This window comes from Sturnira hondurensis, unplaced genomic scaffold (genome assembly GCF_014824575.4).
Source record: "Sturnira hondurensis isolate 20B ecotype Veracruz unplaced genomic scaffold, ASM1482457v3 Scaffold0010128, whole genome shotgun sequence".
NCBI lineage: Eukaryota > Metazoa > Chordata > Mammalia > Chiroptera > Phyllostomidae > Sturnira > Sturnira hondurensis.
In genome coordinates this window covers 18,752,731-18,768,450 of record NW_028082759.1, presented here as the reverse complement: position 1 = coordinate 18,768,450, position 15,720 = coordinate 18,752,731, and the positions used below count along the sequence as shown (strand labels likewise).

The window sequence follows — 15,720 nt, the reverse complement described above, 5'->3', positions numbered from 1 at the left end:
AGAGGGTTCAAAGGGGTAACGACGAGAATGACCAGAAAGGAGGGGCCCTGGATAAGCTCCGTAGGAGGGTAAGCAGACATTGTTTTCACATCTGAAACTGAAAACATGCAGAAACAGACAGGCCCACTCTGAATAACACGGTGCACTATTTTACCAAAGACCGAATTAAAAGTCAAATTATTTCTTTCTCCCCAGTATAAAGCACTTCCATATCGAAAAAACTACAGTGCCACCTTGCTCTCCTCCTCATCAGCCAGTGGCCTCTTTTCCTGTCTCTATGCAAAGGACTCTGGGGTAAATGAGGCATCATAGAAAGAAGGTTATTTTCTCAGTTAAGGGGATTTAGCGCTGGCCGGGAAAAATCAAACTCATGTCCCTACCACCAATGACAGATCACTGTTTTCTTTTGAACAGAGCTCCCAAAACCAAAAACACTCTCTTTCTGAGAGTACTTCACACTAGAAGGGAACTGTTGCATAGAGAGGAAGGAAGAAAAAGGAAGAGAAAAGGGAAAAGAAAAAAGGAGGGAGGCATTCTTATTTCTGGACCCTCTAACTATATCTAAGAAGAGGAAAGAGGGTTTGTTACTTCATAAAGAGAGTGAGTACTTAGCGCCTATTGAAAAAGAAAAAACGTATTCGGGATTTCCTTTTATATTTCAGTCTTCTTAGAAAAATAGAAGACAAAATTAAAGAAATATTAATACTCGATGCTCTCCCCTTGCTTTGCCCTCAGATGTTAAAACAAAAAATCTGGTGAAGACTGATCTCTCTCAAAGGTTTCTCATGACTCTGCTTTATCTGAGCGACCAGACGCCGCACTCATTATGTGGCACACGGAATTCCAGCTGAGGCCCACGTGCACCTCTGAGGCCCTGAGGGGCACAGCTTAACAAGTGAGAAGGCACCAGGGCAGAGACCCCACCAAGGTCCTCGGGCGGCTGGAACCGCTGTGGTGTCATGCATCTTCACAGAGAAATTTAAGTCTACAGATGCTGCTTACCCAACAACACTGAGAAGGGATTTGGGACTCACTAAAAGCAAGAGTGCTCTGTGTCTCTAAAACAAATAACATTTACTTTGTTTTTTATACACTATCTACCCTTAAAGGAATAATTCTAAAAACCTGAGTAAGCTCTCTAGTCCCAGTGTTACTTTCTTTGACTAATAATGCTCATTTCACACAGGAAGAACTTATTTTTAAATTTTTTAAGATTTTATTTATTTATCTTTAGAAGGGAAGTGAAGGAGAGAGGGAGAGAAATATCAATGTATGGTTGCCTCTCGTGTGTCCCCTGCTGGGAACTGGCCCACAACCCAGGCATGGGCCCTGACTGGGAAATGAACCGTGATCCTCTGGTTCACAGGCCCGCGCTCAATCCACCGAGCTACACCAGCCAGGGCTAGGAGGAACTTTTTTTTATCAATCTGGGATGGTGATGATGTTGATGATAATGACAACAATGATATTTTTATTTTGCTGGTCTTAAATACTACCAAAATGAAAATACAGGAGCACAGAGTTTTTGTCACTTATTTATGATGCAGTTGCCTAAGAAATGAAATGGCTGCAGGAAAGCCATGTGCACAGATCTTGGAGACAAGAAACACATATCTGAAGGGGATGGTTAGGGGCATGTTACGGGCTGACTCTGTGATTTAGGGAGTGGCAAGGATGTCTTGCTGCAATCCTGTAATTCAAGTCTGCTTTTGCTCTTGCAGCCTGAGATAACTGAGCCTGGATATGCTGGGTTTTCTCGCAGGTTCAGGATCTCCCTTGGCTTCTGACTTCTGACTGCTTTGTGCTACACCGAATGCCGGATGGATGGCGCGTGGTTGAGCCAGCACGGGTTGTTCCACTGTTTTTGCTAACAGCTGCCTGAGCTGCCTTTATCTCCTCCTTAGTATTTATTTTCTGGATGCATCGATTTCAGAGAAGATGTACAGGAATAAAAAGAAAGTCTATACTCAAATACTACACTTGATCTTAGCCAGAAGGCTGAGAAGCGATGACAGTCTATACTCAGGATCTCACTATTGGGGATAAAAATTGAAAGTGTTAAATGAATGTGTAACTGCACAAAAACTTCATTTCTTTAATATGACCTTTTTTCCTCTTTCCTTTGACTCAAGCTGGCCTCTCCTAGCACCCTGACTCGCCTGCCTCCTTTTCCCCTGCACGTCCACTCCCTTCATCCCTAAGCCCTTGGGGACAATGAGGTTCTGGGCAGCATCAAATAATCTTTGAAACTGTTGACGCCAGAGACAGAGTTTCAGCCAAACTAGAGATAATTTCTAGGCTCAGTTTTGTTTCCGCTCCAGGCCCAGAAAGCTGCAAAATCAGACAAAGCCATGCCATGGCTGACATCAGGCCCCGCTGCAATGACCAATGACTCTCAACCCTGGTGCTGACCCATCAGTAGAAACAATGACACTGACCATGACCCTAACTCCCTGGGTCACCACGGTTAATGATCTTTCCCCTGTAAAGCTCGTCCCCTGGAACCCACTGGGGAGCGCAGTCTTGGAGCACGACCTCACCTGTGGCTCCAGGCATGGGCATTTCCCAAAAATAAACCCTCCCTTTTTCTGGGCTAACTCCTGTCTGTGCCTTATGGGGCTCTGATGCATGCAGGCAAGTGGACCCCTTTAGCCCGGTAACAAATGTAAACTATTATTATATGGCAAACAACGTGTACAGATGTTCCAAGGATACTGCTATTTATTAAAGTTCATATCTCTAAGATGTGGTTACCATCACTGGCCTTATTTTTCAGATGAGACTCAGGACATTAATTACCATGCCTATGGTGCCTATGGTGGCTCGGGCGAATGTGAGGGAGGGTTAGAGTCCAGCAGGCTGACTCCAGTGGTTCCCAGGTAACAAGGAGGAGGTAGCTCACAAGACATATATGATCTCACTTACACTCCTGGTTCTCCCAGACTCCCGGTGGCTCCTCCTCTCTGCTAAGGTCCATGTTTGTCTTGGCTGGGATTTCGGGACACTTGGATGCCACAAATTATTTGTCATTCTCCTGAAGAAAATGATGCTTGCCTGCAGGCCTTGTGTATTTCCATACTATGCATACCCGCCTAAGAAATGGCTGTCTTGGTAATTTGGTTGTGGTAGAAAAGGAGTAAGTCCCCCTAGTCTTCCGAAGAAGCAGCAAAGCCACTCCGCGTGCTATATTTGAAATGCTAGCCCAGAGCTAGATTTCCTCTCCTGAAAGTTACTGATGCCAGGAAATAGAGTCTTAGAAAAAAAAAATTAGTAACACATTTGTAGAACAGGCTAATTTTTTTTCTCACCATGCAGTCACGTTATTCTGCTTGCTCCCCCAAACTATTCCAACAGGTATGAGAACCTGGGCAGGGCTGTCTCCTGACCCACATAAATTAAACTCTTACACACTCAGAGAGGTTGTGAGGGATGGATCTGAGACTAGCCCTCACATTTTGAGACAATATTTTTACGAGGGTTTCATTTCAGGAGACCGGAGCAACAGACAAAATGTCACTGTAAATAACACATGCGCTTCAGTGCTTCTTGAAACTACAAAAACAGTGAGAATTCCTGGGGTTTTGTAGGAGGTCAAAGAAGTACAGTCAGTGGTGGGCTGGAGGGGAGTGGCAAACATGAGAGTGAGGTTTCCCAGTCACACATCCATGTGCCTCCGTGTTCACCACAATGGAGAGGTCTGTGGACGAGAACAGCTTCTCATCTTTGTTAACTGGACACAATGAAGTAGAGTCCAGATGCTCTTGGACTTACGATGGGGGTTGGTTTGGATAAACCCATTCTTACGATGAAAATATTCTGAGTCGAAAATGCATTGAATCCACCTAGCCTACTGAATACTGTAGCTCAGCCAGGTCTACTTTGAATATGCTCAGAACACAATGAAAAAGCAAGCAAGCAAACACACGAACAAAAAACCCTGGCAGCACAGTCCATGGTAGACTGTGGGGTGTGGACCCTGGGGACCGGTGTTCGGTGGCCGCACTTGCTGCCACTGTCCAGCATCATGAGAGAGAATCCGACCAATGACCACTGTAGCCCAGGAAAAATAAAGCCAAAACATGAAGCATGGTTTCTACCTAATGCATATTGCTGTTGCAGCCTCATAAAGACCAAAAATCAAAAGTGGAACCATGTTAAGTGGGGGATGCCTGTACTTTTTAAAGGGCAAGGGGGTCATGAGAAGTAAAATTAGCATTTAGGACCTTTCTCCTGCACCCCCACTCTCATTTCCCAGATGGTTGGCTAACACTTCGAAAACACTTGAAATCCCTTTTTTCTGTGATTTGATTATCACACGGCTCTTCTGCACCAGAAAGAGATTTCGAAGCACCACACACTATTTCCTTCTCTGGGAAACACAAGGAAGTGGTTCGCGGGATTAAACTCAGCACGCTGTATCTCACTAAACTCCACCCCAGCAGACAGCAAGTCACCTGTCCTCCTGCCAGGAATAATGCAGCCTGGGAAAAATCTGCCCCCCAGCTAAATCCCTCCTTCTATCCCCACTCCCTGTTACTCATTAAAGCTAACACACCTTCACTTCCCCCTGAGCCCATTGATTTACATTACTGCGCACTGAGTCATAGGAATATCTAGCTTTCTGTTTTAGTGCTTCTGATTCAGGAACATATTTCGTCACAATTTCAAGGTTGCAAAAGGAACAGGAGATTTTATAAGCGAGTGTTATAACTAAAGGCAGAAATAGACAGACGTGTCTAGCTTCATCCAAGGTTNTGTCCCCACTCCCTGTTACTCATTAAAGCTAACACACCTTCACTTCCCCCTGAGCCCATTGATTTACATTACTGCGCACTGAGTCATAGGAATATCCAGCTTTCTGTTTTAGTGCTTCTGATTCAGGAACATATTTCGTCACAATTTCAAGGTTGCAAAAGGAACAGGAGATTTTATAAGCGAGTGTTATAACTAAAGGCAGAAATAGACAGACATGTCTAGCTTCATCCAAGGTTTACTCAGCCTCTTAGTTAAATAACTATTCTATCACCAATCTCTACTACAGAAAGAAGTTTTATAAGCCACAACATACTTAGTTATCCTCACATATAATTGCTTTCAAATTTCGATTTGAATGGTTACCATTTACTCCCCTAAAATTCAAGTTTTCCCTTAAAAAAGGTTTAACAAAATTTGGATCTTTAAGAAAATGATTATTGAGACTTACTAAAATGTGTTATCATTATCCACCTTATCTGAAGGGTGAAGTGGGAAATATTTGTGGGTGTGCCTATGTTCACCTAGAATCTATTTGAGGTTTGCTAGATAAAGCTTTTAATTAGTAGCTTCTACTGACAATTTACAGAGCTCTCAGAAACACTATTCCTATTTTCCCCTTTTCAGATATTATACTTGTGATACGATTCTGCCTCAGTCAATCTAGGGACAAGAATATAATGGGCACAACATTGGTGGTTAGCCTGTCCCTTAGTGGAACAACAGATTTACCAAGAATTTTCTATGGGCAATTCTGCTAAAACCCTTAAAATCTGACATAATTTCATCTTTCTATAGCCATTTAAGATAAATTACCTTTGTACAGTTTTTTTCTAATAAGCGAAACCAACATTTGAAGTGGTTTAATATTTAGCCCAAATCACACACCTAAGAAAATTGTCACACGAGGTTTCGATCCCAGGTCGCCTGCGCTGGAAGCATTCCCACCTCGGTTTGTGTAATCCCCACTCACCACACTCACCCCTCCGCCGCCAGGTGTGCCTCGGATCTTTCTCTTCACTGTTCTGTCACAATGCCTTCCTACCCGTAACTGAAAGTTTTATGAGTATGCAATTCAGTTATTTCTGTGTAGCTTTCTATTTCCGAGTAATTGAAACTTAATCAAATGTTGATTCTTAAAACAGTGATTCAATTAGCATCTAGAATTACGTTATCATTTTCAGTAATTGTCAAGGGTTTGAAAGCTACGCTCGTCTCAGAAGGGAGCTTTTTATGTAGCGATAAAGCTGTATTTGGCCTTATATCACTTAGGTAATGTTGTGTATAATCCTCTTTTTTCATTTCTTTTAAAAAGATTTTCTACTCTCTGCGCCCATTGATAAAAATGAGCAACTTACGAATTTGGAGACCATAAAGAACGCTCCTAGTTGAGAAATGCTACTAATAATCAAATATAGACCAGAGACTCATCACAACCATCAGTGGGCCACCGAACCCATAACACGGAGAGCGGCGGCTGTCTACCCTATAGAATGAATGAACAGCACGTATACACCCAACACGTAATCTTCACTCCATGAGGCTAAATGAGTTCTAATTCAGCATGTTATCGCTGAGGGAGAACTTTGAATATCGAAAATGCATCAAATAATTGGGTTTTCATCTGTCTCTGCCTCCTTTACGCACAACCCAATTTCCATTTTATTAGCAAGTTGTTTTTGTTTGCCTGCTTTAAAAGATTAGCCATCATGGCTAGTGACCCAGTGGAATGGAAACGCATGGAAGGTAATATCAGGGATCACTCCATATACCTAATCGTTTCATGATTTTCCAACACAAATTTGGCAAGAAACTAGAAGCAAAAAGAACAGCGATGCCGGAAGCAGGCCTCATCATGGAAACGGTCTGAAGGAAATGTGTCTCCAATCACTTTTGCGAGTTTTTAAAACATATTTATAGCTATCATACTCACTGATGCCCACAGCGGTAATGAGCTTGATCGCCAGTTCAGGAATTTCACATTGAATAAAAAACGGCTCCAGAAGGTAGCGTCCGAAGGCTAGAGATATCACAGCCGTGGATGCAGGGCTAGAAAACACATACCTGTAGGTTACTAACAAAAATAGGATCTTCACCAGACTTTTTCCACCAGGAGGGATTTTTGTTATTCAGTGTATGGCACCCGTTAAAAAGGAGAGTATCATTTTCAGGACTTCACCAATATTTCAGATGAAATATTGTCCATAACTTTGGTAGATAGTTTTTAAACCTTACATTTGTTTGGGAGCAAGTCTGGGTGCCATCACCTTTGCCTCTGCTCTCCCTTGCCTGCCTTTTCTGCCCTTGACAGTCTAGTTTATTACTGGAGATCCAGACAGAGGTGAGCTTCAGAAGAAGCCGTCTTCGTTCTCAGGACGTCGACAGGTAAGCCCTAGCCCCAGGAAGCAGGTGTTAACAGAGCAGATGGAATGGGTTGGGGTATGGTGAGGGGAAATGAATGCAACACTCAACCAAAAAACTAGTGTTTACTGCAAATAGAGGCTTATACCCTTGACCCTGTATTGTTATTATTATTTTTCCAGTATAGATGAATCCTTGAAGAACCAAGTGGGTACTCTTAATTCCACAGAAATATTTAGATGCAAAGTATAAGCTGAAAATAGGAGCACTCTTGTAATTTAACACAAGTGAGAAAATATGTGTGAAATCAGAAAATGAAATAAGTTCAGGTATAGAGCAAAACAGGGAAGAAACCACTCTCCTTTAATTCTTCAAATATTTCTGAGACAATTATACATCTTTTCAGTTTCAATGCATGTATATATGAATGCATATTCTTTGCATATGCGGCTTTGGATAAGCCCCTGGGATGATCTAACTCCCCAGATAATCTTCCTTTCCAGCTTCCCGCCCTTCTCACAGGTATCCCACACCCACGCCCAGGCCCTGGAATGTCAGACCAACCACCTGCACGTGTTCCAACCTGGGCCTGCTGGCATCACGCAGCTCTATACACTCCATGACATTCTTCTTTTCCCAGAGACCCTCTCCTCTTCCAAAACGGGACTGTTTTTCCCCATCATTTATAAATCTTCTGATGTGTAAAATAAACTCTGATCACGTCATTTTAGTGCCCTCAAAGCAAGCTCACGATGGGCACAAATCCTTCAATGGCGGGCTCCACCGGCTCCACCTTCCCTCCCCTTCCACTTGCTTCTGCTCACCAGAAAGATCTGAATATCCTTTGCCTGGAGCTCATGTGACTCACAGACAGCTTTTTTCTGCCTTGGATCTTAGTTCAACCTTCCTTTGCCCGAGAAAGCTTCTCCAGCCCCCTGACTGTGTGAGAGCTCCCAGGGAAGACGCTCTATGGCTTCCTTTTCACCGTGCTGCTCACAGTAGTGACTTCCTACACCATATGCGATTTCTTCATGGATGTCCACCTCGCTCCCTGGACCCGGAGCTCCACGAGCATGAGACTGTGTCCCTCTTAATCACCATTTGACCCCCCAGTGTTCAATCTGTCATGTAGTGGAAACCCAATCAGTATTGACTACAGGATGTACGAATTCAATCCAATGGCCCCTGTTTTGTACTACTATGCTATTTTTTCCTTGAAACCTATGTTTTAGAGATGATTGCTCACAAGAGTGACTTTATCTGAAGTACCGTTTTAGTATTAAATACTTAAACACCACGTGTATCATTGACAGAGGAGAAATGTTAATAAAGTATCTAGATATTTTATCACTGCTCAAGTCATTCATTACTCTGTTTGAAAGACCAACTGCGCAATGTGAGCCCATTATTATAAAGGAATTACATAAACCCATTTAAAAAGCTTCTAAAGAACAAACTGACAGTGACCAGAGGGGAGGGGGTGATCATGGGGGACAGAGGGGCAGGGTCAAGTCTAGGAACATGTATATAGGACCCAGGGACAAAGACAATGGGAGGGGAGGATTGACTGTTGGGAGGGGGCGGGGGGAGGGCAGGGAGAGTGGTGGGGAAGAATGGAGGCAACTGTAACTGAACAACAATTTCAAAAAGCTTCTAGAATACATCTGGGCAATTTCCTCTACCAATACACACACATGCACACCACGCATTAGCTCTGGTATAATTAAAGTAGCGTTTGATTACGAGCTCCTTCGGAAGAGGAATTGTGGCTCATTTCACTTTAAATCTCTTTCGCTTGCCTGTCCCGAGTCAGGAGCAGTTTGAGGAATGAACACATTACTGGATGAGCACTCTACCTGTGCTACCGCAAATGGAAGGGCCACGCTCACCACAGTGCCCTGCAATCAGCCAAGGCCGCCCAACCAACACAGGGGGTCAAGTCCGGTTCTTTCAGGCTCCAAAGCCCACCGTCCTGACAGCCCCGCACGGTAAGTAATGTGCTTATTTCAATGCTGAGTATTTGAGTCAAAATCTTATAACCTTCAACTTTCAGTCACACTTGAAATAATCTAATAGCTAAGGTACTTGGGGCACTGAATTAAGCAGTAGAAGGTTACAAAAAGTGTGCGACCTGATCTTATGTGCCTGATCTGACAGCGGTTCGGACAGGGATTGAGAACACAGACACCCAAAATGCTAGGTCAGAATAGCATGTTCATGTCAACTGAGAGGCAGAGACGGCAGGTTTCCGGAGACACAGCAAGGGGAGAAACCTTAAACCAGGGCAAACCGGAAACTAACGGTGGAAAAGATGGAATTTCAGTTGACCTTTCAAGGGTAAGATTCAGAGCATCAGAAAAGAGTGGAAGGCACATCCTGGAAAATCCCATGTTTTAGAAAAGGAACAAGATATACTTCTTTATCATGATTTCATTGTAATAAGTTTTCAATAATGTAGACCTATTTAAAATGAGAACAGACCTAACAAAGAAGTAAACACTTTGGAAGACATGGGTTAAAAAGGAGACTCTTAGGACAATACAAATGAGGATTAGTGTTAATCTGATGCCTATTAGAGCTCTGTCTTTGCCACCTGGCCACAAATGACGGGATAAGAGCTCACTCGAGTGCTCAGCTGTGTATTTCCCGCACGCTGGCACAAAGAGCAAGATTTCCTAGTTACCTCTGTTAAACTCTGTAACCACAAAGTGCAAGTCATGCTTTCCGAAAGCAAATAAACCTAAGGAACTGGGTGGCTCTAAATGTCTCACAAATGACATCACAAGTTTCCCATGAAGCTGAAGGGAACTTGCTATTCACAGTGACTTAGCATAATAGGGTTTCATTCTTCATTGCTGCAACAATAAAATCAAAAAACGTTTCCGCAACTCTAGTACGCTGATTTGTTTAATGTGAGGAAGTGAGTCATTTGTGTCAAGTAAAGTCTTATTTTTTTTTTTTAAGTAACAAACTTGCCAATGCACTCACTTGTGAAGCACAGAAGTCTCCTAGTCACGAAAAGGGAGTACAGTTAAATGTCCTAGGGATGAGATCTACAAGAATAAAAACCCCAGCTCTCAGCACAGCGCTGCGCTTTGGCCAGTCAAAGGATATGGTTTATCAAGGTGGATTTTGACGCTTCATGTCCTTGCAGGTTAACATCTTTCCTGTAAATGTCATGGGGAATAATTGGAGATTAAAGGAAAGCAGCTACTAAAACATTTGGCACGGTCGGCAGACTACTGCCCATGGCAAACCTGCATTGAAAACATTAGCTGAGAAAAGTATTTCATCACAGACTCTGTGTCCTAAGCTATTTTAATTAATGTACTTGTTTTTTTAAAAGGCTCTCAAACAATTTTTAAAGATTTTATTTCTGTACTTTTAGAGAGGGGGGAGGGAAGGAGAAAGAGAGGGATTAAAACACCAGCATGTGAGAGAGACTCACATTCCCCCAGCGGGTGACCTGGCCCACCACCCAGGCACGTGCCCTGACTAGGCATTGAAATGACAACCTTTTGGTTCACAGGCTGGCGTTCAGTCCACTGAGTGCAACCATCCAGGGTAATTAGTTTAAAAATAATCATGGTAATTCAAAGAAGGGTGTAATGAATAGGTTTATTTTTTCTTAATGTTTTCCTTTCTATGCACTTACCGGATTATGAGCAGCTCCACCCAGACTCTTACAAAAGCTGGTAACGGGCCGAAGACTTCCAGAATATATGTGTAATGACCACCAGACTTCTTTATACTTGTTCCCAGTTCAGCATAGGACATGGCTCCTATGAAATATTTATAATAAAAAGGTACAGGGTTAAACACCACCAAGTCGATCAATACAGCAATGTTTCTATTACATGGCATGTTACTACATCCTTTGGTCTGGATGACATTCTTATTTCAAGACAAATAATGGTCATCTAATCGCTAAAGAGCCACCAAATTCTTCACATAGTTTCCTTAAATTTGAGAGCAGTCCATTCCATTTAAACTATGTAAGTTAACTTGGCATGGTGATGAAAAACTTCTAAAACAAAATCATAATATTAAGAATTTTGAATGCCAAGGCCAGGAACAAGAGAAAAAGAGGAACTAGACACCAACAATACTAACCTATGTTTCTTCTTTATTGAATTTATTGGGGTGACACTGGTTAATGAAATGATATAGGTTTCAGGTGTACAGTTCTATAGTATATCGTCTGTATATCGCATTGTGTGTTCACCACCTGAAGTCAAGTCTCCTTCCATCACCATCTTAGAACATAACTCCATACCAAGGTAAGAAATGACCCCAAACTGACCTCATTATGAGAATTCTTTTAATACAAATTTTTGTAGTATATCAGAATAAAGATATATGTTTTTCAGAAAAGTATAAATTCTAGGTCTTGAAAGGCTTCACTTACTTTACGGAATATGTTTTGTACGTCAACAAAATGAATTTTAATTCAGATATTCCATTTCTAGAAAATATTTTTGGGTGTTTTTAAAGTATAAACTTCTGGGTGGTTGAAATAACATACTTTCAAAAAAGAGATGCTATAAGTTGTATTTATTACATTAGGTAGAATTAATTACACACCAAATTTTAGCATTTGGCAATAGAGTCTCAAGGACTTGACGAGGTTCTGTAACCTCCCCAAACTTCAGTTTCAGATTTTGTGTATCGGTTTGATAATGGGCGCCAAGGACGAGCTGGGCCTGACATGTAGAATGAGCACCTCCTGAAATACAGCTATGCCTATGAACTTGAACAACGACTTACCAAGATAATGAACAATATACCTTGATATAATGTGAAAAGTTCTACCATACTGCTAAGTACTCAAATGTACCACACAATTTTCACTTGAGCTATTCCAGAGACTAAAAGTGTGGGAACTTATCACTAGTCAGTAATTCTTCAGGTAGAAATCCCCTATGTGAGTCGAATTTGGATATTCAGTGAAAACTTAGCATCACTTACCCTATTCCTGGACCTAGCATCTTAACAGAGTCACCAGGGAAGAATTTTTTATTTAAAAGCAGATGACAAACAGATCTTAGGGCCATATCCCAGACCTGCTCTCTGACCAGGTGAGTGGAGATCCCCCAATACAGGGATCCAAGAGAAGCTATTACTTTAAAATTGGCACAGATGGTTCTAAAGTAACTAGTCTGCAGGTTGATATTCAGGGGTCACTGATACAGCCAGCCTATTTATAAATAATCATGGCTATTTGCAATTCACTGTCTGTTGGAAGCCAGTCGCCATGTTGGTAGGCTGTTCAGAAAAACATCCACTATAAAATGTTATTGGAAAGAGTCTTAAGTAGCGAAGAATTTATTTTCAGAGAATCAATACCTAGACCTGTGCATGCTTTGCAGAAACTCCAGGATGGTTGCCCTGGGTTTAAATTGAGTTCTGGAGGATTGAGATTTTCATTTAAAATTCTCAAGCTCCATAACCATTTTACCCAGATGAAAAAAGTTCAAAACAGGATATAAAAATCCATGTATTGATCCCAGCTTTACAAAAAATAAAAGATTGTAAACCAAATATATAGATTCTTTACTTTTAGTTCCAGAGTTTTATAGTTTTAAAAGAAAGACTTTTTCCCAAACACTTTGCTTTGCTTCCTGTTTGGACAGCTCTCCTGGCAAAAAGCTTCCAGTAAATTAAGAGACAAATGCAATGCAAATAGTGATATGCAGATTTGTTGGGAACCACCCTGCCTGGTTTCAGAAGCTGTAACCCCACCCCCGCCCCCATGACTAAGGCTGAGTGAGCAACCTTGGGACCATAAACCACTAAGGAGACACGGCTTATCTCCCTGGCAATGGCACTGCCTCTGTCCCTTTTACTTCACCCTGCCAGGCCCCCAATGCATGACCAGTTAGCCAGTGATGGGCAGGATTCCTCAAGGGAGGGATGACCTAAGAAAGGCATGATCACAGGGAGCCCCAGGGAAAGACTTGGAGGGCTATAGCAAAAGGGAGTGATGGACCCTTGGTCCTCAGCTTTGACATAGTCTGAGTCCTCATTCTGTCTGCAATAAGTCTCCTAATCTCTTGGAGACTTATGAATGCTCAAACCAAATGCATTAGAACATCACAAGGCCTTAACAATGAATGGAATGATAGGTGTATTAGAGCCAAGAGTTAGTCCTTGGTCCTAGTGATGAAGAGTTAGTCCTTAGTCCTTGGTCCTTATGATGAAGAGGTAGTACCTTTAAAGAGTAGTGTCTTTTGGAATCAAAACACACGATTTGCCAGAGAAAAGCAAATACATCTTAAACATGTACCCCCACAGCAAAAATGAAATTTCTGTCTTTGAACTATTCACCAGTTTTTGTCACCTTTACAACTAACTCATGTAGCTTTCTAGTAATTTGTTCACCTTATGGGGGACGTTCATTGTCTTTCTACCATTCATCCTCAAGTCGATGGAAGAAATCTCGATCTTGAGGGAAAATTAATAATCACATTTCTTCTAAAAGTCCCATTCAGTGAACAGGTGGGCAAATGATCTGTGCCCCCAGAGACCAAAGGGACTATCAACGAAGAAAACAGACCCAGGCAAACACAGCAAAACCCACAGCCAACTCCAGTTTCACAGTTACATTGCAGAGCTTTACAGGCACTAGGGGGACCCCAAAGGTGGGAAAAACCTGAAGGAGGATCTGACCCCGTATACCCACTGCCGTATACCCACTCGTGACAGTCATAGAGTTATGTGTTGTCACACATCTTTCCACGCCAAGGGCTACTGAAACAAGAGCAATGGGAACTGACAAACACATGAAGTTAAAAAATTAAAAAGGGAAAGACTGCCTCCCGTTGCATTGCCAGTAAAAAAAAAAAAAAAAAAAGTCAGTGAAACTTCTGCTGAACTCTCAGCTCTGAGTCGAAATGAGCCACACTGGGCTCCACCTCACAGGTGTTTCATTCGGCGCGCCACCTGGCAAAGATGCCCCAAACACACACAAGTAAGCACAACCGCCCGGTCCAGAAAGCATGTGTTTCACCGGGTCATCAGAGTTGGCCTCTGCTCCGGTCGCCAGGGAGAAAAGTCAGAAAATAGTCTGTCTGAGTCAGGAAAAGCGAGTGCAGCCTGCAGGACGCAATGTGAAGGAATTCAGGACCCCGCCATCGGTGGACGCCGTGCTCAGGTAGGTCGCCTACCGAAACAGAAATCAGAAAACTTGCTGCAGCCCCTGCGGTTTCATTCACTCCTTGAAAACTACCCTTTGCTTTCCGGGAGAGCGCACGCCCGGCTCCACAGACACACCCCCTCCCCGAGGAGCAGCCGCACTCACCAAACAGGGACAGGACCCCACAGACTGTCCAGACAATCAGGGACATGCCCACGCTGCCCGTGTTCTGCAGCACACCCTTAGGAGAGATGAAGATTCCTGAGCCAATGATGGTACCAATGATGATGGAGATGCCCCTCAGCAAGGTGATCTTCTTCTTCAGCACCACTGTCTCCTGCCCGGGGGGCTCCTTGCCCCCCAGGGAAGGCAGCCTCCCGTGAACAGTCCCCTGTGGGTAACCTCCACTGGAGATGGTGGGCATAATAGGCTTTCTGACCATTGTAGTGACACACGGTGGGGGAAAAGAAATGGGGGAAAAAGAAAAAGAAAAAACTAAAACTTTCAACTTTGCTGTCTCTTGGTGTGACTGACCAATCTCTTCCTCTTTGCTCTCTGATTGTTTCTCAGCGCAAGTGTGTTCACGGGTTTAAAAAAAAAACCAAAAACTCAGAGGTGTATTTTCTCCTTCACAGCTATCTGATTACTCCTCGGAAACACCTGTGTGTTCTTGGGGCTCCGGCTTCTCCACCTCCTCCAACTACCTCTGTGCTGTGGCTGCCGAGGCAGCCCTATCAAAACAAGTTCAGCTTCCTTAAGGGCCGGTATTTAAACTCCTGCCTGTCACACCAACTTAATCCTGCTGAATGATGATGCAAATTCTCCAGGTTTGCATCAGCCACAGGAGAAGGCTACAGCATGACTCAGCTCTTTTTTTTTTTTTTTAACAGTAGCAGCATGTTGCTCAACTGACCTCAACTTTTCAGAGAACAAAGCATGCCCTTAAAAGGGATCTTAGCCAATCCAGAAGGAGTAAACTCAGAACAAACTTTCCCGGAGATTAAAGCTACTCTTAGTGAAGGACAAAAGCCCCCGACCCAAAAAAGAGAATGAAAAATGAAGCAGGATATGATCCCAGCATTGTAGAGTTCCTTTTTTCTTTTACACGCAGGTGTTTTGATAATAGAATGAAAACCAGAAGTGCAGTGTTTATAACAACAAAATTTGGATTTTATAATCTGTATCCTGCTTGTTTTTTTTTTTTATGTTTTGGGGTTTCCTAGCAACACAGGCAACTTTAATATTTACAAAGCTAGAATGATTCTGCATAGCTGCTGCCATGCACATGATAATTGTGAGCCTCTCTCAACATTAAGAGATAAAAATTATTTCTTACTGCCAACAATAAACCAGTATTTAAAAATCACCATCTGAGTGTGACAAATTTTAGAATCACAGTGATTCTGGAAAATACTCATTGTCTGATTCTCATTACTACAAGGTGATCTCCTAAACTAAGTAAAAGATAGATA

At 42.6% G+C, this 15,720-nt stretch overlaps 1 protein-coding gene and 1 pseudogene across 1 annotated transcript in view; both read right to left on the bottom strand.

The window, feature by feature from the left end:
- The window catches only part of SLC7A11 (solute carrier family 7 member 11), a 68,964-nt gene extending 54,077 nt beyond the window's left edge, over positions 1–14,887 (bottom strand). Inside the window, exons 1-3 of the mRNA XM_037058512.1 lie at positions 14,414–14,887; positions 10,769–10,895; positions 6,686–6,801 (exon numbers count right to left, since the gene is read on the bottom strand). Coding sequence (XP_036914407.1) covers positions 6,686–6,801; positions 10,769–10,895; positions 14,414–14,690 — 520 coding nt within the window. The 5' untranslated portion in view covers positions 14,691–14,887. The remainder of the gene's footprint in view (positions 1–6,685; positions 6,802–10,768; positions 10,896–14,413) is intronic.
- On the bottom strand, positions 1,934–2,010 carry LOC118995624 (uncharacterized; annotated as a pseudogene).
- Positions 14,888–15,720: the final 833 nt, after the last annotated feature.